The sequence below is a fragment of the Pan paniscus genome, chromosome 9 (assembly GCF_029289425.2).
Source record: "Pan paniscus chromosome 9, NHGRI_mPanPan1-v2.0_pri, whole genome shotgun sequence".
In the NCBI taxonomy this organism is placed as follows: Eukaryota; Metazoa; Chordata; class Mammalia; order Primates; family Hominidae; genus Pan; species Pan paniscus.
Window position 1 is genome coordinate 79425858 of NC_073258.2, and position 25119 is coordinate 79450976.

Below are 25119 nucleotides of genomic sequence, written 5' to 3' on the forward strand. Positions count from 1 at the left end.
ATCTACCTCTAAATCATTGTTCATATTGCTGCTAAAAAGATGTGCCTAAGATATAGCTCTGACCTTCATTTTCCAATTTAGAACTCTTGCTCCTTAAATTTCGGGTAAAGTTCAAACTCCTTATTATGGCACTGAAATACAAGGTCTTTCATGATCTGTTGCCTGACCATGACCATCTCTCCAGCCTTGTCCCCTGCTCAACTGAGCTGATAGCTCCTGTGGATGCTTTCTAATATAGCTACATAGGGGTTTATGTAAGTATTACAGACATTTATATAATTATAAAGATGTCTGGTATATTTTCCTAGCAAATCAGAGCTACTATTTAGTGAACCTGCTTGTGTTCCAGACCCCATGCTATATGCATTATATTATATATACAATTTCATTTACCCCTCACATAACCTTAGGAGTAAGCACAATTATTCTCATTTTAGAGTTGAGGAACCTAAAGATCATGAAAGTCAGGGAACTTCATAGCAAAGCTAATGGCAGAGCTGGGATATAAACTTAAATCTGTCTGACTCTTGTATTTTAAACTATTACAGTAAAGGCATTCAATAAGTGTTTATTAAGTAGTTACCCCTTCTTTTCACTTTATGAATACCTGTAACACATAAACGTCCGAGGTAAAAATATATACAGAAACATTTTAATGTCACAGATACCTGGTATTTTAAAACTTGTGTACCTACCTGCATAAGATCTTGAAGGCTGTCAACAAAAGAAATCTCTGCTTCTATCATATAAAACTCTGCCAGGTGCCTCCGGCTCTGAGAATTTTCAGCTCTGAAGGTCGGACCAAAGGTAAACACTTGAGTAAAAGCTCTGCAATTCAAGATTAAGAGAATGCAAATAGAATTCACATGATTAATTTTAAGTATTTAAAATATTCAGTGAGCTCTTACGGAAAATAAAGTTTTGTGTGCCTCTGTCTTGTCCACAGACTGACACATATTTGCTGCTATATATTTCTCTAATAGGTGATAATAATAGTTTCATTAAAAATGTTACATTGAGGCTGGGCACAGTGGCTCAGGTCTGTAATCCTAGCACTTCCTGGGAGGACTGCTTAAACTTAGGAGTTCAAGACCAGCCTGGGAAACATGGTGAAAATTTATCTCTACAAAAAATTTTTAAAGTAGCTGGGTGTGATGGCCTGTGCCTATAGGTCCAGCTACTTGGGAGGCTGAGGCAGGAGGATCGTTTGAGTCCAGGAGGTGGAGGCCACAGTGAGCCATGTTCATGCCACTGCATTCTGGCCTGGGTGAGAGTGAGATCCTGTCTCAATAAATGAACAAACAAACAAACAAAAAAAAAATTAAAAAAAAGTTACATTTATAGAAACCATTTTATCCTGAAGGAATCTGCAACTGCTTCACAAATCCTATGGTTTTACTAAATATAGAAACATAACCACTTCTGGGTGCACTCTACTGCAGCTGCCTTAAAACAGCAGGCAACTACATTTCACAGCAATCAAGAACAAAGTAAAGAAAAAAACACCACAGCCCAAGAAACCCCACAGAAAATCTAGATAATAACAGTGAAAACTAGAATTTCATGTAGATAAGGTGTGTTCATTTATTTTTTAAACACAAGAAAAAAGAACGTCAGATACATATTGCAGTTCACCTTGTTCAAAGCCCACTCAAGTCCTTGACGACCACCCGTCTTTCAATCAATGGTGAATGACCCCTGAAATGTGGAGGTGAGAGATTTTGAGGAACTACTTTATTCCCTTGATTCCAGAGGACTATAGCTCAACCATCCAAATGGGGAGAAAAATCCCTTATTCTTAAACTCCTATAGTGAAGTGGACACTACATCCGTCATTCTTTGATACTTATTGTTTCCCTCACATTCAAACCAAGTAACAGCTGAGATTAGATCAAGCACATATGAAGTAATAAATATTTCTTGAGGACTTAATCTTTAAATGTTAAGGTTTTGTTAGAACAAAGCAAGCTGTTTGAGGCTCCTTAGCTATGATCCTTGATCCTGAGCACACCTGATCTGTCATTTAGCCAAATAATATTAAGATCAGAAAACTTAGTGTAGAAAATAGATGGATTTTGTATATATATTTTTTCTTTTTCTTTTCTTTTTTTTTAGTAAAGATACTCTGGGAAAGGAAACATAAAGTAACTATGGTGAAAACCAAGAGATTTACTTCTCTCTCAATTGCCATTTCAGTAAGACCCAACTGGTAGAAGCTTAGGAATTTATATTTTGGTTCTACAGCTACCTTCCTAAGACCATGATCTGCTAACCTGAGAACCTTAGTTTTTATTGAAAAAATAAACAGTAGGTACTCAAAAATATTACTATGGTTGCCTTTCTTCCAAGATTCAGCTACAGACTTGCCTACTAGAATGTTTTGAAAAAGACTAAACCTACCTTGTGCAGAATGAAAATTTTGACCCTGTTCCCCAAAACAAACAAAAGACAAAATGAACAATCCTGCCTTTCTTTTTACATTTCCTCCAGCTCTGTTAATCTCAGTTAATCCACCTACTCAACCAAGACAGATCCCACATTCCCCAGCTTATTACATGGCCCTTATCATTTTGATCACAAAATTTAGTTGTTTACACCTTGGAAAACTCTGAAATCTCGCAGCTTTTCTCTATCTCCACAGCTACTGTCAGTGTAAACCTTTGTCTACTGCTTAGAAAATAACAGCTTTTTAACTGGTGTCTGGCACCTGTCTTCCTCCAGTCCCAAACTATAGGTTTCCAAACTCAAATCTGATTATGTCAGCCCTAATTTTAAAATCTTCAATGATTCCTTAGTACCAAAGAATAAAATTCTAACTCCTAATTTCAACTCAGTTCTTTCCCACACATCCTTTTATCCAGCCACTCTGCAGACCTTCTCCTTTCCTAGCGTGTCCCATGCATGTCCTTTAGTTTTTGCATAGGCTCTTCCCTACCCTGTATTGCCTCCTCCCCTGCTCCTCTACCCTCCAAATAGAAAATTCCCATTCATCCTTCAAGACTTGGCTCAACTGTCACTTCCCCTTTGAATCCTTACCATTCCCCCAAGTTTATTGCTCCCTCTCGTATATTACTATAACACTTTTTCATATTTATTATATAGAACATATCACTTTGAAATGTAACTATCTAAGTTATTTTTCTCCCCCAGCGTTTTCCAGAACAGGAATCATGTTTTATTCATATTCGCATCTCTAGTGCCTAAGATAAAACAGGTGCTCATGCTGAATGAATGAGTACTAATGATGATGACAGGCTTCCTCAGTTGTAAACTAAAAAGCACATCCTCACAAACGGTAACATTACAAATATAGAAAAATACTCAGATATATGTCACTGACGCCCTCAGTACCTAAAAGGGGTCAAACAATCCAGGTCTGGCCCAAACAATAAATTCAACAATTACAAGGCCCTGAGTTTCCAATCTGTGACTGTGCCATCTCTAGGTAGGTTGGCAATAGTACAGTACATCTAAATAAGTAAAATGACATTTCTGGTACTTTATCACAAGAAATTGTGCGTATACTTATGGAGCACAGGATGCTCCAAGATGAGCAGCAATAGGGATTTTTAAATTTTGCAGTGGTTAATGATTTTCCCTGGCAATGCAGGGCAAGGTCTCTAGTATAAAATACAGAAGAGGCTCAATAATTTTTATTTCAATTATAGTAAGGATCAGGCTCTGACTGAGGTATCTGAGAGTTAAATATCATTTTGATAGAGTAAGAACTAATGACCACAGTGCTTCCTCTAAAGTAACAGAGTGATAAAATGAACTGGAAGGTATGTTGAAAAATTGCGTAAGAAAGCATCTAATCTTTAAGCAGATGAATGTTTAAATAATTCAATAATGATCACCCTATGTCAGTATCCAAAGATACTGTTCAGTATCAAGTGTTCTATTATAAGTAATAGTAGCAATAGTAGTAGTAGTACTAGTGGCTACCATTATGGAATGATCATTATGGGCCAAGCACTAAATGGCCAAGAACCTTAGAGTTAATCCCTTCATAGTTAACTCAATCTACGTATGTATTAATACATTTATCTTCCAGAATAAGAAACTGCAGTTCAGATAGGTTAAGAAGCTTTCCCAAAAGTCAAAGTCATAGCTTAGTAAATGGTGGAAGCCAGGCTCAAATCCACATTTCTGACTCTAACGCTCATAGCCTTAACCATGATACTAACAACAATGATGCTCAAAACAACACTGCAAACTCAGAAAATTAGAAAGAAAAATTTTTAGTATATTCCCCCTTCTCAAAGATAACTAGGGGAAGCAGTTTGGCATATTATGAATAGCTTGTTTTACGTGTTAAAATACAACTCTCTAGAATGTTATCTTCATGAAAATAATGAGAATGATATATTCTCGTCAATACTTTGTAATCTTTAGCAAGTTATTTAGCTTTTCTGGTCTTCAAATCCTTATAGGAGTAGGGGTTGGGGGAAGCTTGGCATTGATCTCTACTGTCTTTTGCAATAATTTTGTCTCTAGCTGCATGTGGAATCACTTCTATTTTAATTTATGTTTCTTTCTTTCTTTTTTCCTATCTTCCACAGACATGAAAGCCATTTGCAGCAAAGACTGAACCAACCAACATTTAAATAAAATCTGAGAACAAGGCCATTTCTAAAATAAGATACAAAACCAGGTGAAAGGCCAGTATTGCTCTGAGAAGAGACCAGGAGAAAAAGAAAACACTCGGCACTAAGAATCATTCTTGTGCCAAACTATGAAGAGAGGAAAGCTATATAAGGAAAATCCATGAGCTTGGAGTTAATGTTTAGTATAACAAAAGTACATTCAATACACATCAACCTAGATAGCTACAAAAATGGCTCTTTGGAAAATAAAAAGCAAAATTACAAAAAAAAAAAAAAAAAAAAAAAAAAAAGGTTCTACAAAGTTCACTTTCTCCCGTGTATGGAGTTTTATGAAGCCCTCAAGATGGCAAATAGATTAATATAAAGTGGTCACTGATTGCCTGGCCATTTATTCTTTCTGGCCCTGAAATTTCACAGTGAATCTTAACATTTTGAAAGAACAGAGGAACTGCTATTCTTTAGTTTGGGAAGAACTTATTCAGCATAAGACTGATCAGCAACTTTCACTACACCCTTCCCAAACCACCCCCAACCTCCATATCACTTCTTTACTGTTAGTTTAGTAAAAGTTCATTGACCTTAAGTGAACTCCCAGAAAACTATTAAACTGGATTTTTAAAGTTTTTGCCAAGTGCTTTTCTCATCATTCAGGAAAATGAACATCTATTTTACTACTGTTTTGTGTTCACTGGATTGTCAATACTGTGATATATTTTGCATTCATTATTTCTACATGCCTAACAGAGTAGACTCCAGATACCCCCTTTTCAGCTTTCCCCTATCTGTCCACCATGCAATACACTTGGTGGAAAGGGATTATAAAAGAGATGCAGCCTTCACCATTTCAACAATCATGTCATGTCAAGATGCCTTAGGGAGGGTGAATTCTAAATTCTAAAAATTCTTATCTTTATTGCCAAAAACTTGTGCCAAATAATTTCCTTTAACATGTTCTTAATATTTTTTTTGGAACTGAATTTGAGACCCAAGCAAAATTTAATCTAAATTATATGATGAAATTCCAAGTTTGACAGAGTCTGACAACAATCCTGCTAAAGGGGGAGGAAGGTTAGCTAACCATCTGAGGAGATGACATGTGAAATGAACATTCTAGCAAAGCAAACACCAACACATAGGTCCCAAGGTAGGAAGGAGCCTGACATGTTTAAAGAATTTAAAGAACAGGTGTAGGCCAGTAGCAGGATCAATGATAAGAGATGGTGGAAAGGACCAGAACATGCAGGGCCTTCCTTGTAAACACAGTAAGCAGTGACCAGATTTTATTTGATACACCTTGAAATACCCTCGCCTCTTGAAACATTTAACACTATTTTCCTAGTACTGTCCTAGTTTTCCTTCTAAATACTGCTCTGACCTCTATTTCTGCCTCCTTTTGCATGCCACTTTAGCTGTTCATTAAGCAGTAGCACTCCTCCAAAGTTACCCCTAGAACCTTTAACTTTTCTCCCGATACTTTTCCTTATATGATTTCCCTTGGCCAATGATTTCAGTTAACTACTTACTGGCACACACAAATTTATACCTTCTAACCAGCCCTCTTCTCTAAGTTCCAAAAGTATATATCCATCTGCTTATTTGGTCCTTTCACTTGTCACAAACTGAACTCATGTCTCCCCCCAGCTTCCACTTTGATTTCAGTCGTCTCCCAACCTTCCTAGGCCAATCTTCCCAATACGCTCTTTTTTTTTTTTTTTCCCTGTTGGTTTGGTGAAAAAACCAATATGCTCTTTAATAACACCATGTGCTACTTACTGTTCACAGCACCTTTCAAAATAAAAAATTTACATCAATCGATGTGATTATTTAACATCCATCTCCATTATATTGAAAATTTCATGAGCGACTATATACATATATATATATTTTATTTGGTTCATTATGGCATCCTCATCCTCAGTCTTTTTTTTTTTTTTTGAGATGGAGTCTCGCTCTGTCACCCAGACTGGAGTGCAGTGGCACGATCTCGGCTCACTGCAAGCTCCACCACCCAGGTTCACGCCATTCTCCTGCCTCAGCCTCCCGAGTAGCTGGGACTACAGGCGCCCGCCACCACGCCCGGCTAATTTTTTGTATTTTCAGTACAGACGGGGTTTCACGGTGTTAGCCAGGATGGTCTTGATCTCCTGACCTCGTGATCCGCCTGCCTCGGCCTCCCAAAGTGCTGGGATTACAGGCGTGAGCCACCGCGCCCGGCCCATCCTCAGTCTTAATCTAGTGCCTAACACATACTAGTCAATATTTGTCAAATAAGTAATTCTTCTTCTATAAAATATGCTGATCCCCAAATTGCATTTTTTTTTAAGAGATGGGGTCTCCTATGTGGCCCAGACTGGACTCCTGGGGTCAAGTGACCCTCCTGCCTCAGACTTCCAAGAAGGAGGAATTACACATGCCCACTATGGCACCCAGCTTCCCAAATGAATACTTGAAACAGCACTGGGATGGGATTAAGGGTAGAAAAGGAAGGTAAATAGAATATCAATTACTAAACAAAAAATAATTCTGTTCTGTGAAATAACCGTTCACAGAAGGCACTAGAGAGTAACAGCATCAGTTTTTAAAAACTGTCACATATTTTTGCTCTGTCAACAAGAAAATCTTTGAAAAGGACTAGGGCGGGTGAACTGCTCTAATTAGAACAAATTTTAAATTAACTATAACATTACTACAAGAAAATAATTATCCTAGTCTATTCTATGTAAACACAGCAGTATATGATTCCTTGGCTCCTGAGTGAAATGCCACTTCATTCCTGCAACAATGGACTCTTTAGGACTGACTGGATATGGGGGCTTAGAAAATAACATTATTTGAAAAGGTCACAAATCTGACTGTTCTTTCTAACTGAATATTTATCCTTATGTCTCAATAAGACACTAAAATTACCTATATAATTTTGTCAACTGCACTTACTCGTGTCGAGATTATCCCTCTTACACCTCTCATATTTAGTGGTCCTTGCTCTGAGGACCACTAAAGAGAACAACATGTAAGTACTTTACTTTAGTTACATGTACTACATAGTGTTTAAGTGTTATTTAAGTCTACAAATATTTCAAAGGTTCCCTTTTCTCAGGCCTGATACTACAGAGGTAGAGGAGTCATTATAGCATTGAACTATCAACAATTTCCTGGACTCAAGTCCTGTCCAGATGACTCACTTTTTTAAGGTTATGGTACTGATTAAGAACATGTAGTCTAAAGACCTAAGCTGAAATCATGGCTCCTCCACTTATGAACAAACTAAGTTCTTAATTTCTGTAAGACTGAATTTCCCCATGCAAAGATGAGGGTGAGTATATAAATGTCATGGAGGTTATTATAAAGATGACATGAAATAAATACATCAAAAGGTTAACCTAACACCAACTATATGGTAAGAGAACAAATGGATCAAAGTTACTTTTTGTCTCCTTCCTTTCCATCGGGCTACAGTTTGCATTTGCTTGATTTTATTTATTTTTTTTTTTTTGAGGCAGGGTCTTGCTCTATCACCCAGGCTGGGGTGCAGTGGCACAAACACAGCTCACTGTAGCCTCAACCTCCTGGGCTCAAGCAATCCTCCTGCCCCAGCCTCTTGAGTAGTGAGGACCACAAGCATGTGCCACCAAGCCCAGCTAATTAAAAATTTTTTTATAGATGAGGGTTTCACCATGTTGTAAAGATCCCTTTACACTTCAAATTATTGTAGATCTCAAAGAAATTTGGTTTATCTAGGTTGTATCTACCAACGTTTACTACTAAAATTGATAAATTAAAATTATGTTTGTGTTACTTAAAAATAATGACAAGGCCGCACACGGTGGCTCATGCCTGTAATCCAAACACTCTGGAAGGCCGAGGCGGGTGGATCTTTTGAGGGCAGGATTTGAGACTAGCCTGGGCAACATGGTGAAACCCCGTCTCTACAAAAAATACAAAAATTAGCCAAGCGTGGTGGCATGCACCTTTAGTCCCAGCTAGCTGGGAGGCTGAAGCAGCAGGATTGACTGAGCCTGGGAGGTTGAGGCTGCAGTGAGCTGTGATAATGTGACTGTGCTCCAGCCTAGGTGACAGAGTGAGACCCTGTCTCAAACACACATACACACACACAAAACAAAAACAATGACAAGTCCATTATGTGTTACAAATAACATTTTTTTATGAAACATAATTTTTTCCCAAAACAAAAAAATTAGTAAGAGGAGTGACACTGCTTTACACTTTTATAAGTTTCTTTAATGTCTGGCTTAACAAAAGGTGGCTAGATTCTCATATCTACATTTGCATTCAATCTGTTGCACTATCACATGCCATGAAGACTGGAAAATACTGTATATATAATCTTGAGACAATGAGAATGAAAAAGGCAATTACTGTCTTAGTATTAGAAAATAGTTTCAACTTCAAGGATTCCCCTGAGAGGATGTGAAGCCCCAGAGATATCCAGATCATATGCTGAGAACCACTATCTTTGGCAATGGTTCTTAATGAAGAGTATTAGTTCAGGGCTCTACCTCTGAAGACCTCTCTTCAGAAAGTCTAAGAAGGGTCCTGGTCACGGATATATTTAAAAGCTCTACTAGTAATTATGATGTGAATCCTGATAAAGAACTACTGCCCTAAAAAAGGTTTAGACCTCTAATTAATATACTTTTTAAAAGGTTTTTTGATGGCTAAATTTTGAAAATAAAAAATAACAATGTTGGCAAGGATATAGAGATACTCCTTGTATACTGTTGGTGTAAATGTGAAATTGTATAACTGTTATGGAAAACAATTTGGTGGCTGCTCAATAAATTAAACATAGAATGACCCAACTATTTCCTCCTGAATGTATACCTCAAAGAAATAATAAAGACAGGTATTCAAACAAAACTTTGTACATAAATGTTCATAGTGGCATTATATAGCCAAAAAACAGAAATAACCCAAATATTCATCAATGAATGAATAAACTAAATGTGGTATATTCATACAATGGAATAATTTTCAGCCATAAAAAAGAAATACTGATATATGCTATAACATGGATGGAAACACTAGGCTAAGTGAAAGAAGCTAGACACCAAAGGCCACATACTATATGATTTCCTGTATATGAATATCCAGAAAAGGCAAATCTATAAAAACAGAAAGCAGAAAGTGGTTGCCAGGGATTGGGTGGGGAGGAAATGGAGAGTACACTATTTTACATGAGTTGTTATAACAAAATATCACAGACTGGGTGCCTTAAATAACAGAAATTAATTTTCCTGCAGTTCTAGAGGCCGGAAATCCAAGACCAAAGTGACAGCAGGGTTGGTTTCTGGTGAAGCCTCTCTTTCTGGTTTGCTGAAGGCTGCCTTCTTGCTATGTCCTCATGTGGATTTTCCTTTGTGCACAAGCACCCCTGGTATCTCTTCTTATATGGACACCAGTCATACTGGATTATGGTTCCACCCTTATGTCCTCATATAACTTTACTTTTTAACAGTACTATCTTCAAATACAATCACATAGGGATTAGGACAATACAACATATGAATCCTAGGGGAGAGGCAATTCAGTACATAACACAGAACAACTGCTTTACGGGTATGGTCCTTCCTTTTGGGGTGACGGAAATGTTCTGGAACTAGACAGTGATGTTGGTTGTACAATGTCACTAATGGTAAATTTTATCTTATGTGTATTTTGCCACAACACATTTTTTAAAAGTTGACTGAGGCCAGGCGCGGCGCCTCATGCCTGTAATCCCAGCACTTTCGGAGGCCAAGGCACGTGAATCAGCTGAGGCTGTCAGGAGTCTGAGACCAGCCTGGCCAACATGGTGAAATCCTGTCTCTACTAAAAATACAAAAATTAGCCAGGCGTGGTGGCATGCCCCTGTAATCCCAGCTACTCGGGAGGCTGAGGCACAAGAATTGCTTGAACCCAGGAGGCGGTGGTTGCAGTGAGCCAAGATCACACCACTGCACTCCAGCCTGGGTGACAGAGTGAGACTCTGTCTCAAAAAAAAAAAAAAAAAAAAAAAAAAAGGTTGAATGACGAGATTGTCTATCAAGCACTTTACACACATTTCATTTCATCCTTGCTACCCTATAAGAGAGGTGATTTCATTCCATTTTATAACTTCAGAAACTGAGGCTTAGACAAGTGAGTAAATAGTCCAGAGCACCACAATCAAAGCTGCTTTAACATAAGCAGTCCAAATCCAGGGCCCACTTACTGTACTGCTGCAAGTGTGCACTCTTAAAAAGTAAAAAGTTCAGCACAGATGCTGAATGGTACACTGAGCTCCTTCACCCAGACTGGAGTGCAGTGATGCAATCTTGGCTCACTGCAACCCCCACCTCCCAGGTTCAAGCGATTCTCCTGTCTCAGCCTCCCGAATAGCAGGGACTACAGGCGCGTGCCACCACGCCCAGCTAATTTTTGCATTTTTAGTAGAGGCGGGGCTTCTCCATGTTGGCCAGGCTGGTACTGAACTCCTGACCTCAGGTGATCCACCCGCCTCAGCCTCCCAAGGGGCTGGGATTACAGGCATAAGCCACCATGCCCAGCCTGATCTAGCTCTTCTAATTACCACTTATGATTGAAAGTAAAAGGCACAGATAATTGATACGAAAGGTAGTATTTCATAAAAAGGGTACATTTGCAGAGGCCTATATACTATGAATGAAATAAAAATTTTCTAATACTCTTGACAGACTCCAAATCAAACAGAGCTTGGTTTATGAACATAAAAGCATAAAGGAACCATCAAAAAGTAGAAATAGGCAAACTGCTTTTACAGAAGGAGTTAGCCTATAGAAAGAATATATGAAAAATCCCTCTTCATTTTCCCTGAATTGGAGGAGTAAGGAGGAGGAGGAGGAGGAGAAGGAAGAAGAGGAAGAATGGCATGCTCTGCCATGCCAGGCCTTGTAGGCTGCATGAATACTAAAAATGAACACTCTTAATGATAGGATCATGGGATGACCTATACAAAAGGCAGAGAAACTCTGGGTTGAACTATTTGAACCGTTATCTCCAAATTCCCAAGTTACATCCAACCCTCCACAGCTATATAGGAAATACCAGTATCATCAAATCATACATATATTTTGGCTAAGAAAACTTCTGAGATAACTCTTTCTACAGTAGTCCCTAAAATACTATCTGCCTAAAATTCAAATTTTTCCACTGAACTTCACACCATATTGTCCTAAAGGAGAATCAGGAGGAAAGCCCAGAACAATTACCCAGTTGAAGAAACTAAATAAAAGTCCCTAAAGAATGTTCCAGAAACAAAAAACAAGTCTCTACCTCCTGATCTTTATCCTAATTCACATGCTAAATCCACCTCTTAAATGTGAAATAAGGCTGGCTTGGGTTTTGCATATTCTCCAACTGTAAAGATCTATGTGACACATGTCTGTTTATCCATCCCTTACACCTGTTTCATGTGGCAAAACACCAGTTTGGTTTGTTTTTTTTTTTTTCTGTGTAGGGTATATGTGGGAAATAAAATAGGAATTGACATCAAAATAAATAAAACTAACGTGGCTAGCAACGAATACATGTGACTAAGCTTATTTGTTATCAGCTTTTACTTGTGAGAGGGAAGGAAAACCATGACTGAATTTATTGGCAATTTTTTCTAAAGGAGCAAAGATAAAATTTCCTTTTATTTTCTGTAAAACACATACAAACACACATACACATATTATTTTTTCCTACAGTCTTTGTTACAGCACATCTTCTACAGCCTATGAGGCATTTCTATTAAGTGGTTCCCTAAAAACAAGCAAATATAACACCGGTGAAGAGAGAAATTTAATCTGTTCGTATCTATCAGCTTTAGGGTGATCACAGGTCTTGGTTTGCCCAGGAAAAACCCATTTTATGCTGACTGCTCCAGAATGACCGTTATCAGCCCTCCCTTTCACTCTTTAAAGTGTCCTTGTTTAGATGCCCCAGCTCTGCCCCCAGAACTGCACTTAAGGTTGTTAGTGGGTTTCAGTGAAGTAAAATACACAGAAATGTTTCCGTGGTTTCTATAATTCATGCACACAGTTCACAGGTAAATTTTTACAATTTTGACTTTAAAAAAAAAAACCACTAAATTTTCTGAATTCATAGCAAGAGAAATTCACACCCACTGCATGAAAATGTAAAATGAAGCCAGGAGTGGTAGCTCATGTCTGTAGTTCCAACAGTTTGGGAGACTGAGGAGGGAGGATCACTTCACCCTAGGAGTTTGAGACCAGCCTGGGCAACATGATGAAACCTTGTCTCTTAAAGAAAATAAAATACACACACACACACACGTACGTATGTATATATCTTATGTTAAAAGAGAAAAAGAAATTTCAGTTTCACATAATAACGGTACTTTAAGATATCCTAACAGATCCAATAGCATAGTATTTCAAGTTTTTAAATGCATTTTCTGATGGAGTTTTTTTTTTTTAACTGATTTTTCCCCCCAACTAGAATATACTGGTGAACTAAATCAAAAGCATGGAAGTTTAATTCAAGCTCACAGGTTATAGCAGCAAAGAAGGAATGGATACAGAAGCTTAGGGCCTAGCTATCTGTCTGTATCTTATCATCATTATCTACCTGAAGTCATATTGATTTATTCATTCAACAAATATTTATTAGACTACTAATCACTGTGGAAAATACAGAGGTAAATCAGGTATGGCCTGTACCTTCAAAAAGTTTATAGACTAGCAGGGTCTTCACTGACCTAAAAATACAAGCTAAGATATAAAATCCCTAGGGAAAAACATGGAAGAAAAATGTTGGCAATCTTTTGGACAGGATAAAGAAATTCATGAACCACATAAGAAAAAGACTATAATACACTAACAGAATAAGAAGCTTCTGGTCTTCAAAAAAACTATTTTAAAATGGAAAGAAAAGGCAGACTGGGGAAAAAAAGTACAACACCTATATCTGATAAAGGGCTTGTATCCAGAATATATAAAGAACTCTTACAACCCAATAATAAAACAAACAACCTAGTAAAAATTGGATGAAAAAAATTGAAAAGATAGTTCAAAAACAAGATATATGAGCAGCCAGTCAGCACATGAAAAAAATGTTCAACAGTACTGGTCACTACAGAAATACAATTTAAAACCACAATGACATATCCTATACTCACTAGAATGACTATAATTAAAAATACAACATCATCTTTTGTCAAAGACGTGGACCAACCGGCATCCTCATCCACTGCTAGCGGGCATGTAAATAATACAATTACTTCAGCAAATTATTTGGTAGATTCTTACAAAGTTAAGCATTAACTTAATTCCTAGTTATTTACCCAAGGGAAATAAAAACATATGTCCACACACAGACTCCTGCATGAATTTTCAGAGAGCTTCATCATCACAATAGCTCCACACGCAGGAAACAACTAAGTATCAAACGACAGATGGATTGACAGTATTTTGGGAAGATGGCAGAGAAGAAAGCACCAGGAATCTGTCTACCCACCTAGACAAGTGCACTAGTAGTATTTGTCTGATTTAACTGTTTTGTTTTGAGATGGAGTCTTGCTCTGTTGCCCAGGCTGGAGTGCAGTGGTGCAATCTCAGCTCACTGCTACATTCACCTCCTGGGCTCAAGCAATTCTCCTGTCTCAGCCTCCTGAGTAGCTGGGACTACAGGCATGTGCCACCATGCCCAGCTAATTTTTGTATATTTAGTACAGACAAGGTTTCACCATGTTGGCAAGGCTGGTCTCGAACTCCTGACAGCCTCAGGCGATCCACCTGCCTCAGCCTCCGAAAGTGTTGGGATTACAGGCATCAGCCACTGCACTTGGCCTGATGTAACTGTTTTTGAAACTTGCAGTCTACGGAATACCCGCAACTTCCAGAGAAAGGCTTATACAGGAAATTGTAGTTAGTTTTGGTCAATTTCAGCTCTTAGCACAGTAGCAGTTGCCCATACCCCTCTCCCAGCCCTGAGGGAGGCAGCTGTGCACGTCTTCCTGGAACCCCCTGCACACAGCTTGAGGGAGCTGAGTTGGAGAAAAAAGGATCCTCCAAATACTGGGAATCTAGGCCTAGATTGCTGATTGTGGTTTCTAATCACAGAGATACAGAGAGGCAGTCACCTCCTCTGATTGTTACACGCCCCTCCCCACCCCCACCCTGCCCCGGTATTATTTAAAGAGCCAGTGGACTTCTCCACTTCATTTTTCTTTTATTTTCCTTTGGGAGTCAGACATTAAAGACTAGGATGGTCAAAAACAACTGCATATATGGGGAAAATGAGAAAGTGATGGCACCTGCCTAGGGAAAGAATCAGGCAGGCTCAGAAAGACCTGAGAAGACATTAAGTTTATACTTTGGGCTGAAGCCTGGCATAGAGACAGCCTTCAACAATTTAAAAAAGAAGTCCAAAAGAATAAATAAAAACAACAAGCCCTGGGGAAGAGAGAGAATTTGATTTCCACAGTTCTCACATGATTAGATACAGATGCCCAGTTTTCATTTCTTTTATTTTATTTATTATTATTTTTTTTTGAGACAGAGTCTTGCTCTGTTGCCCAGGCTGGAGTGCAGGGGCGCAATCTCTGCTCACTGCAAACTCCGCCTCCCGGGTTCACGCCATTCTCCTGCCTCAGCCTCCCGAGTAGCTGGGACTACAGGCGCCTGACACCATGCCTGGCTAATTTTTTGTATTTTTAATAGAGACAGGGTTTCACCATGTTAACCAGGATGGTCTCGATCTCCTGACCTCAGAATTCACCCACCTCGGCCTCCCAAAGTGCTGGGATTACAGGCGTTAGCCACTGGCACCCAGTCCAGTTTTCATTTTTAAAAAAATCACAAGGCATACAAAGAAAGATAAAAATATGACCCATTCAGAGGGGAAAAATAAATCCACAGAAATTGTCCCTGAGAAAGATCTCAAGCCAGATCTACTCAAAAAAGATTTTTAAACAACTGTCTTAAAGACACTTAAAGAACTAGAAGATGTGGAAAAAGTCAAGAAAATGATGTATGAACAAAATGGCAATCTTAATAAAAAACGAACACCTAGGAAAACAAAAGGAAATTCTGGAGCTGAAAAGTATAATTGAAATGAAAATTTCACTAGGAAACCTCAAAGGCAGATTTCAGCAGGCAAAAGAAAGAATCAGCAAACCTGAAGATAAGACAATGGAAATTATGGAGTCTGGGAACAGAAAGAAAAGACTGAAAAAAAATGAATAGAGATTAAGTGACCTGTGGGATACCACAACACGACCCAACATATGCATGTGGGAGTCTCGAAAGGAGAAGAGAGAAAAAGGCAAAGAGAGTATCTGAAGAAATATGTAATCTCAGCACTTTGGGAAGCCGAGGCGGGCAGACCACCTGAGGTGAGGGGTTCGAGAACAGCCTGGCCAACATGGTGAAACCCCGTCTCTACCAAAGATACAAAAATTAGCTGGGCATGGTGACACATGCCTGCAATCCCAGCTACTCAAGAGGCTAAGGCAGGAGAATCACTTGAACCCAAGAGGCAGAGGTTGCAGTGAGCTGAGATCATGACACTGCACTCCAGCCAAGTGACAGAGGGTGACTCCATCTCAAAAAAAAACAAAAAACAAAAAAAAACAACATTGAAGAAATAATGGCTGAAAACTTTCCAAATCTGATGAAAGATATGAATGTATAAACATCCAAGAAGTTCAATGAACTCCAAGATGGTAAGATAACCTCAAAGAGGTCCATGCCAAGAAACATTATAATCAAACTTTTGCAAGCCAAACACAAAGAATCATGAAAGCAGGAAGAGAGAAGCAACTCATCTCATGTAAGGAATCTTCAATAAGATTATCAACAGGCCAGGCACAGTGCAATCCCAGCACTTTGGGAGGCTGAGGTGGGAGGATCACTTGAGGCATGGAGTTTGAGACCAGCCTGGCCAACAGGACGACATCCTGTCTCTATTAAAAATACAAAAATCAGCTGGGTATAGTGGTGCACGCATGTAGTCCCAGCTACTCAAGAGACTGAAGCAGGAGAATCAATTTAACCCAGGAGGTGGAGGTTGCAGTGAGCCAACAGCACTCCAGCCTGGGCAACAGAGTGAGACTCTGTCTTTAAAAAGGAAAAAAAAAAAAAAAAAAAGATTATCAACAGATTTCTCATCAGAAACTTTGGAAGCTAGAAGACAGTGGGCAGATACATTCAAAGCGCTAAAAGAAATGTCAATAAAAAATCTTATATTTGGCAAAACTGTCCTTCAAAAGTAAGGGAGAAAGTAAGACATTCCTACTTAAACAAAACCTAAAAGAGTTTGTTACTAGACATGCCCTGCAAGAAATGCTCAAGGTGGTCCTGCCAGGTGAAATGAAAGTACACTAGGCATTAGCCTGAAGCTATATAAAGAAATAAAGATCTTAATCAAAGTAAATACATGATTATAATTGTAAAGATTAATTTGATGCCTCATAATCAAATTATATAAACCTGATGCCTCAGGTGTATATAACTGCACTGTTTGTTTTCTAACTAAGAAACTAATACACTTAAAAAAAAAAACCTAAAACTAGTATTATTGCAAATTTTGGTTGTAACTCCACATTCTGTTTTCTACAGCATTTAATTTAAGAGGTTAATGCATTTCAAAGATTTATTCATGTATGTTTTGGGGCACATCTGTATAAAGATGTAATTTTGTGATATCAACAACTGAAAGGGGTGAAGAAGGGGCTGTTAAAAGTACAGTCAAGAATCCCTTGAACTCAGGAGGTGGAGGATGCAGTAAGCTGGGATCGTGCCACTGCACTCCAGCCTGGGTGATGGAGTGAGACTCTGTCTCAAAAAAAAAAAAAAAGAAAACAAAAGAAAAGAAAAGAAAGTGAGAGTTTTTGTATGTTACTGAAGTTGAGCTGGTATAAATTCAAGTTAGATTGTTATAATTTTAGGATCTTCAATGTACTCTCCATGGTAATGACAAAGAAAATAGCTATAGAATATATGCAAAAGAAAATAAGAAAGAAATTTAAATGTTTCCCTACAAAGAACCAACCAAAGAAAAAGACAGTAATGCAGAAAACAAGGGACAAAAAAGCTATAAAGTATGTAGAAAACAAATAGCAAAATGAGAGAAGTTCCTCCTTACCAGTAATTACTTTAAATGTAAATGGATTAAACTCTCCAGTCAAAAGACAGAGATTGGCAGAATGGATTTTTTAAAATGACCCAATTATATGCTGTCTATAAAAGATTCACTTTAGATACAAACAACAAATAAACTGAAAGTGAAAGGATGGAAAAAAAATTTTCCATGCAAATAGGAGACAAAAGACAGCACGGGTGGCTATACTATTATCAAACAAAACAGACTAAATACAAAAGGGTTACAAGAAAGACATTATGCATTGATAGGTTCAATACAATCAGACACAACAGTTATAAATACTTACATACCTAATGATGGACCATCAAATATAAAGCAAAAAATGACAGAATTGAAGGGAAAAAACAGTTTTACAATACTATTGGAAACCTCTCAATAATGTAAAGAACCAGACAGAAGATAACTAAAGAGAGAGAGAGAGGACTTAATACAAAACCAGATCTAACAAACATATACAGAACACTCTTCAAATCATCAAAATTTTCATATGTGCATGTGTTATTTATTCAAACTAAAACTGAATATATATTCATTAAAAATGTGTGCTAGTGGTTATAAAAATTGTGAATGTACTTAATGTCACTGAACTATATACTTAAAATGGTACAACAAATGCAAAAAAAGAGAAAGAATTAACAAATTTGATGGTATATCCATTCAGTGGGATAATATTCAGCAAAGAAAGGAACAAACTACTGGATAAATCTCAAAAGCATTATGCTGAGTGAAAGAAGACAGCTACAAAGAATAAATACCATACGATTTCATTTATATAAAATTCTAAAAAAACGAAAATCTAACCTACGGTGACAATAGATCGGTGGTTGCCTAAGAGCAGGGGTGGGGAAAGAGACTCACGCCAAAGGAAAACAAGGAATTTTTTGAGTGACAGAAATAATTCTTTTTGTTGTTATTGTGGTTGTTTTTTGTTTTTTTCAGACAGGGTCTTATTCTATTGGTCAGGCTTCAGTGAAGTGATACAATCATGGTTCACTGCAGCCTTGACCTCTTAGGCTCAAGTGATCCTCCTTCCTCAGCTTTCTGGGTAGCTGAAACTACAGGCATGTGCCACCACGCTCAGCTAATTTTTAAAATATTTTGTAGAGATGGAGTCTCACTATGTTGCCCAGGCTAGTCCTGAACTCCTAGACTCAAGAAATCCCCTCGCCTTGGCCTCCCCAAGTGCTGGGATTACAGGTGTAAGCCATGTCACCCAGCCTAATTCTATATCTTAATCATGGAAGTAGTTACTGAGGTGTAAGAATTTGTCAAAACAGGCCAGGCGCAGTGGCTTATGCCTGTAATCCCAGCACTTTGGGAGGCCAAGACAGGCGGATCACAAAGTTAGGAGATTGAGACCATCCTGGCTAACACAGTGAAATCCCATCTCTACTAAAAATACAAAAAATTAGCCGGGCGTGGTGGCAGGCGCCTGTAGTCCCAGCTACTCGAGAGGCTGAGGGAGGAGAATGGCGTGAATCCCGGAGGCGGAGCTTGCAGTGAGCTGAGATCGCCCCACTGCACTCCAGCCTGGGTGACAGAGCGAGACTCCGTCTCCAAAGAAAAAAAAAAAAGAATTTGTCAAAACATGTATTTAAAATATTTAAAACGACGTATTTTAAATGGGTTCATTTTTATTATAAAGTATACCTCAATAAAGTTGATTAAGAAACAACATTAACTGGTATGGGCTGGCTGAAGGTATTTAAAAAAAGAAAAAGAAACAAACAATGATAACAGGAATAACTTACCAATAAACTGGTTTATTCTGCTACTTAATTATTTAAACTATAATCTTGTTCCAACTATTGTATAAAAGGAGAAGTATCAGGCTCCAGGAACCCCAGAAGGGGCACAACAACAACGTCCTTCCAAGAACAAAAGAATCTGGAACATAGTGACACCTCATTGCCAACATAAATGACTACAGCTCTTAGGGCAGATTATACCCTAACTTGCTCTCACTTCTTAGTTCAGTTCTGACTTAGTCTTCAAACTCTGACAGTTAATTGATTTCTCTGTCTTAATTCTTTCCTCCATTCCAGGTGCTGATTTAGTTTAAACTTCTGATCTGTCTTGTGAGAGTCCTGAAACCCAGCAGCTTGTTCCAATCCTCTGCTTTGTATGAACTCCAGTTCTGTCAGTAATATAAAATAATTTGATTATTACCTGCCAGCTATTTCTTCCTGGCCACACTACCTTGGCTTTTCTCTGCAACTAGTCCTTTATAATTCACCCAAGGTTCTCCAGGACCCAGAGGCTCTCATTACCATCAACATAGCACCTAATATTTCAGTGCCTGCACAGGAGTAAACACTGGGCTTTACATGGTATCCAATGCTTACAGCAGCTCTGTAATGTGGCCACTATAATGTATTTTTATAGATTAGGAAGTGGAGGCTCGGTCATTAAGCTTACAAAACTAGTATATAAAGTAGCCAGAATTCCAATTTATCTCCGTACTGCATTTACCTCAACTAACACAATCATTCATTTGAACAAGATCAGTACTTTTTGGCAAGGATAACATTATCTTAGTAGCTACTTCATTCTCTAACAGCACTGGTCACCCTCTATATGAGACTATCTCATATTCTTTTAAAAAATTTTAAAATTTTTAAAATATTTTTAATTTTTGTGAATACATATTTATTCACAAATATGGGATACATAAGATATTGTGTACAGGCACTCAATCAGTAAAAATCACATCACGGAATATTGGGTATCCATTTCCTCAAGCATTTATTCTTTGTGTTACAAACAATCCAATTACATTTTTAGTTATATTAAAATGTACAATTAGGCCGAGCACAGTGGCTCACATCTGAAATCTCAGTAGTTTGGGAGGCTGAGGCAGGTGGATCACCTGAGGTCAGGAGTTTGAGGCCACCCTGGCCAACATGGTGAAACACTGCCCCTGCCAAAAATATAAAAATTAGCCGGGCATGGTGGCGGGTGCCTGTAATCCCAGCTACTCGGGAGTCTAAGGCAGGAGAATCGCTGGAACCTGGGAGGCAGAAGTTGCAGTGAGCCGAGACTGCACCACTGCACTCTAGCCTGGGTGACGGAGTGAGACTGTCTCAAAAATAAAATAAAATGTACAATTAAGTTATTGACTAGAGTCCCCTTATTGTGCAATCAAATATTAAGTATAAAATACTAAGGTCTTATTCACTCTTTCTATTTTTTTTTTGTACCTATTAACCACCCCCACCTCACTTGCACACCTGCCCACTACCCTTGCCAGCCTCTGGTAACCATCCTATTCTCTATCTCCATGAGTTCAACTTTTTTGATTTTCAGATCCCACAAATAAGTAAGAACACGTGGGCCGGGTGCGGTGGCTCATGCCTGTAATCCCAGCACTTAGGGAAGCCGAGGCGGGCAGATCACCTGAGGTTAGGAGTTTGAGACCTGCCTGGTCAACATGGTAAAACCACGTCTCTACTAAATATACAAAAATTAGCCGGGCGTAGTGGTGGGCGCCTGTAATCCCAGCTACTCGGGAGGCTGAGGCAGGAGAATTGCTTGAACCTGGGAGGCAGTTATAACTCCAATTACTGTACATATTGGTCTACTAAGGATTAATCTGATGCCTCATGATATAGTTGGGCTACCTGTCTCTGCCCCAATCTCATGTTGAATTGTAATACCCACTGCTGGAGGTGGGGCCTTGTGGGTGGTTTCTGGATCATGGGGGTGGATCCCTCATGGTTTGATGCTGTGTTTGTGACGGTGGGTTCTCATGTGATGTGATCATTTAAAAGTATGTGACACACCCCCCTACACACACACTTGCTCCCATTCTCACCATGTGAGACGCATACTCCTTTGCCTTCTTCCATGATTAGAAGCTTCCTGAAGCCTCACGAGAAGCAGACACTACTATGCTTCCTGTACAGCCTACAAAACCGTTAGCCAATTCAACCTATTTTCCTACCAATTACCCAGTCTCAGGTATTTCTCTCTTTTTTGAGACAGGGTCTCACTCTGTCACCCAGGCTAGAGTTCAGTGGCATGATCTCTGTTCACTGCAGCCTCGACCTCCCGGACTCAATAAATCCTCGACCCTCAGCCTCCCGAGTAGCTGGGACTACAGGCGTATGCCACCTGTCTGGCTAAGTTTTGTATTTTTTGCAGAGATGGGGTTTTGCCATGTTGCCCAGGTTGGTCTCAAACTTCTGGGCTGAAAGTGATCTGACCACCTCAGCCTCCCAAAGTGTGGGATATCAGGCATGACCCAATGTGCCTGGTCAGGTATTTCTTTATAGCAGTGCAAAAATTGCCTAACACATCTCACTACAGTAACCTGCACTTGCTTTTAGAGAATATCAACAGGCACAGCATTTCAGGCACAATGTGTTCTATTTATATAATTGCTCAAAAGGCTCACTGGGAATTTTTTAAAACAACTCACATGAAACTTGCTTATTACAAAGGCACTCAATCCTTCAGATACTTTTTCTGCTTAGCCAGACAGACCTCAGTGAATTAGGTAACAGAAGAGTGGAGTCCCATACACTTGAAATGGAGAAAAGGCAGGTTAGTATTCCCTTCACAAAGGAATTCAATACTAGAAATGGGTAGAGAATCCAGTATTTAGATTTCCAAAGGCGGCAAGCAGACACTGCAGAGTTAGCACATTAGACAGAGACACTAAATCATTATGCAAATAATGTATAACCTAACTAGCAATTAAAGAAAAGCAAATTAATACCATTCAAGCTAGTAAAAATGAAGTTAAAATGGTGAATTAAGCAGATATTTCTATTCACTTCTTCCTGAGACAACTTTAAAATAATAATAAAAAAACTAAAAGGAAGAATCATGAAGGGGGCCTTCAGTGGACAAGAGATCGCGACAAATTACTGAAGGACAGAAAACAGATGGCTGAGTGATGACCAATATGGCAAAGCATGGAAGCTGTTATCTGGAATATGAAGTATGCTGCAGCAGAAAATTAGTGACTGACACACAGAACCTTGGTGAGACTGGGGGTAGGAGAAATGGGGATGCATTAAGAGTTTACATATGAACAGTAAATGCTCCCCCACCCACCCATCAGCATAGCTAGAAGCCAGATGTCCTCACCACTCAGGGAACAAAGGATCTTTCTCTAAAGCATTGGTTCTCAGCATCAGCATCACCTGGGGGCCTGTGACACAGGTTGGGAGGTCCCACTCCCAGGGGTTCTGATTCAGTAGTGTTTGCTAGGGGTTGGGGGTAGGAGAAAATGGGAAGTGACTGCTAATGGGTTTGGAGTTTCTTTTTGGAGTGATAAAAATGTTACAAAATTAGGTAATGTTGATGGTTATACAACTTTGTGATCATAGTAAAAACGACTGAATTGTTTACTTTTATTTCTTTTAAGAGACAGGGTCTGGTTCTGTTACTCTGGCTGGAGTGCAGTGGTGTGTTTATAGCTCACTGCAGCCTTGAATCCTGGGCTCAAGCAATCCTCCTGCCTCAGCCTCTAAAGTAGCTGGGACTACAGGGGTGCACCACCATGCCTGGCTGATTAAAAAAAAAAACCAAAACAATTTAAGAGGGAGTCTTGCTATTGTCCAGTCTAGTCTCAAACTCTAGGCTCAAGCCGTCCTCTTGCCTCGGCCTCCCAAAGCCCTGAGATTACTGCCCTGAGCCACTGCACCTGGCCTGAACTGTATACTTTTAATGGATGAATTTTATGGTATGTGAATTATATCTCAATAAAGTTGTTCTTTAAAAAAAATCATTTACTCTTCTGTATATATCTCTTACAGAAACCCACCAGATAGACTTCAACAACTACAGAATCATGTCTCCTCTTTGTCTTCCCTGTACTAAACATATCCAGTATCTTCAACCATTTCTCTGGGCCATGAAAAGTTAGGCTATAAAGGAACAACTTCTTCATGTAAAGGTTTATAAAAGATTCTAAGTATTTGGAAGTTGATAAAGACACAGGGCAGAAAAGCTACAGTTTTCTATCTTTGGATAATGTGGCTAAATAGAATTTATTCAAGTATAATATATCAAACACGACATAAAAGTACAGAGACATCCCAGAGCCAAACACAAACAACATGTATTAGGATAACTAAAAAATTGTACACCATAAAATGCTCTACAATAATGGGGAGAAAGAGCTACATTAACTGGATTTCTGTTTGTCCAAGAATACAAAAGGAATAGAATCTACATCAAATATAACAGCCAATGGTCATTAAACATGAATGACATTTAAAAATGCACTTCCGTGTAATCACTCTACTGATAAGGTTAATTCTAAATTCAATTTGACGTAGACAAGGCAAAATTTTCTTGACATATGCTCTTCTTGCCCTCAGGACAGTGTTTTTTATAACAGTAATCACACTCCTAATTTCTCGTTTAATGCTCATCTTGCTCATCAGACTCTATAGGGTCATGAAGGTTGAAATTATATCTGTCTTGTTCATGTCTACTTTTTGATACACACAGTTTCTCAATAAATTGAACTGAGACTGATTTTTGAGCCCTGGATCAGGCAACATGATAGTAACAGAAGCTAAGACGACAAAGAGGAACAAGATACAGATTAAGGACTTTATAGGCTAATGGGAAGATAAGATAATAATTTCAATATTTTCTGATAAATAGAATTGATAGAAACCCCTTTCCAATAGATAACTGTCTTTATTTTGTATTAATAGTTACAAAATTAAATAAGACAATCCCTAAATTGAAAAGCTCACAGTCTAAGCTATAAAGAAATAAACCAACGATTCCATGTTACAAAATAGGTAGGCACAAAGCAACATGGGCACACAGAAGGACATTTAAACAAGGAGGAGGTGATGGTGGTGGTTAAGGTTCTGGGTGACATCATTTTTAAGCTGAGTTTAGCCTAATGGGCAGGAGTTAGCCAGACAAAGGCATGGCGAAAGCAAATTCCAGGCAAAAAAACAGCATATGCAAAGGAATACAAATGGGATGATGTGTGAAATGGGATGATGTGCTTAGAATATTATAAGCAGTTTAGGAGAGCTGAAGCAAAGGGACATGGAAGCAAATGAGTGAAAGGATTCAAAGGGTATGGAACAAGAATTTAGAATGATTTCCATAAATCTCATCTGACAAACAGGAAGGTTGGTAGTACCATTTCCTGAGACAGGGAATTCAGGAAAAAACAGATTTAGGGAAAAAGATGATGAATTTCATTTTGAACATGTTGAGTTTAAGGTGCTTGTTCCTCAACCAAAGAACACAACTGGCATTCAGTTCATAGGTGGGGAGCTGAGCAAAGAATCCATGTTAGAAATAGGAATTTCACAAGAGCAATACTTTGACTACCACCTCGTATTCATCCAGGTTTTTACTTTAGTATTTCCACTCCAACAATTTTTCATTAAGACCTCCAATT

General features: G+C 38.6%; 1 protein-coding gene across 4 annotated transcripts in view; it reads right to left on the bottom strand.

Moving 5' to 3' along the window:
* Positions 1-25119, bottom strand: part of NARS2 (asparaginyl-tRNA synthetase 2, mitochondrial) — a 138224-nt gene that overhangs the window by 56366 nt on the left and 56739 nt on the right. For 3 of the 4 annotated variants that reach the window (XM_003805159.5, XM_008968356.4, XM_063608692.1), the window contains exon 7: positions 696-828. In XM_003805159.5, coding sequence (XP_003805207.1) covers positions 696-828 — 133 coding nt within the window. The remainder of the gene's footprint in view (positions 1-695; positions 829-25119) is intronic. The other variant, XM_055094730.2, reaches the window with a different exon arrangement.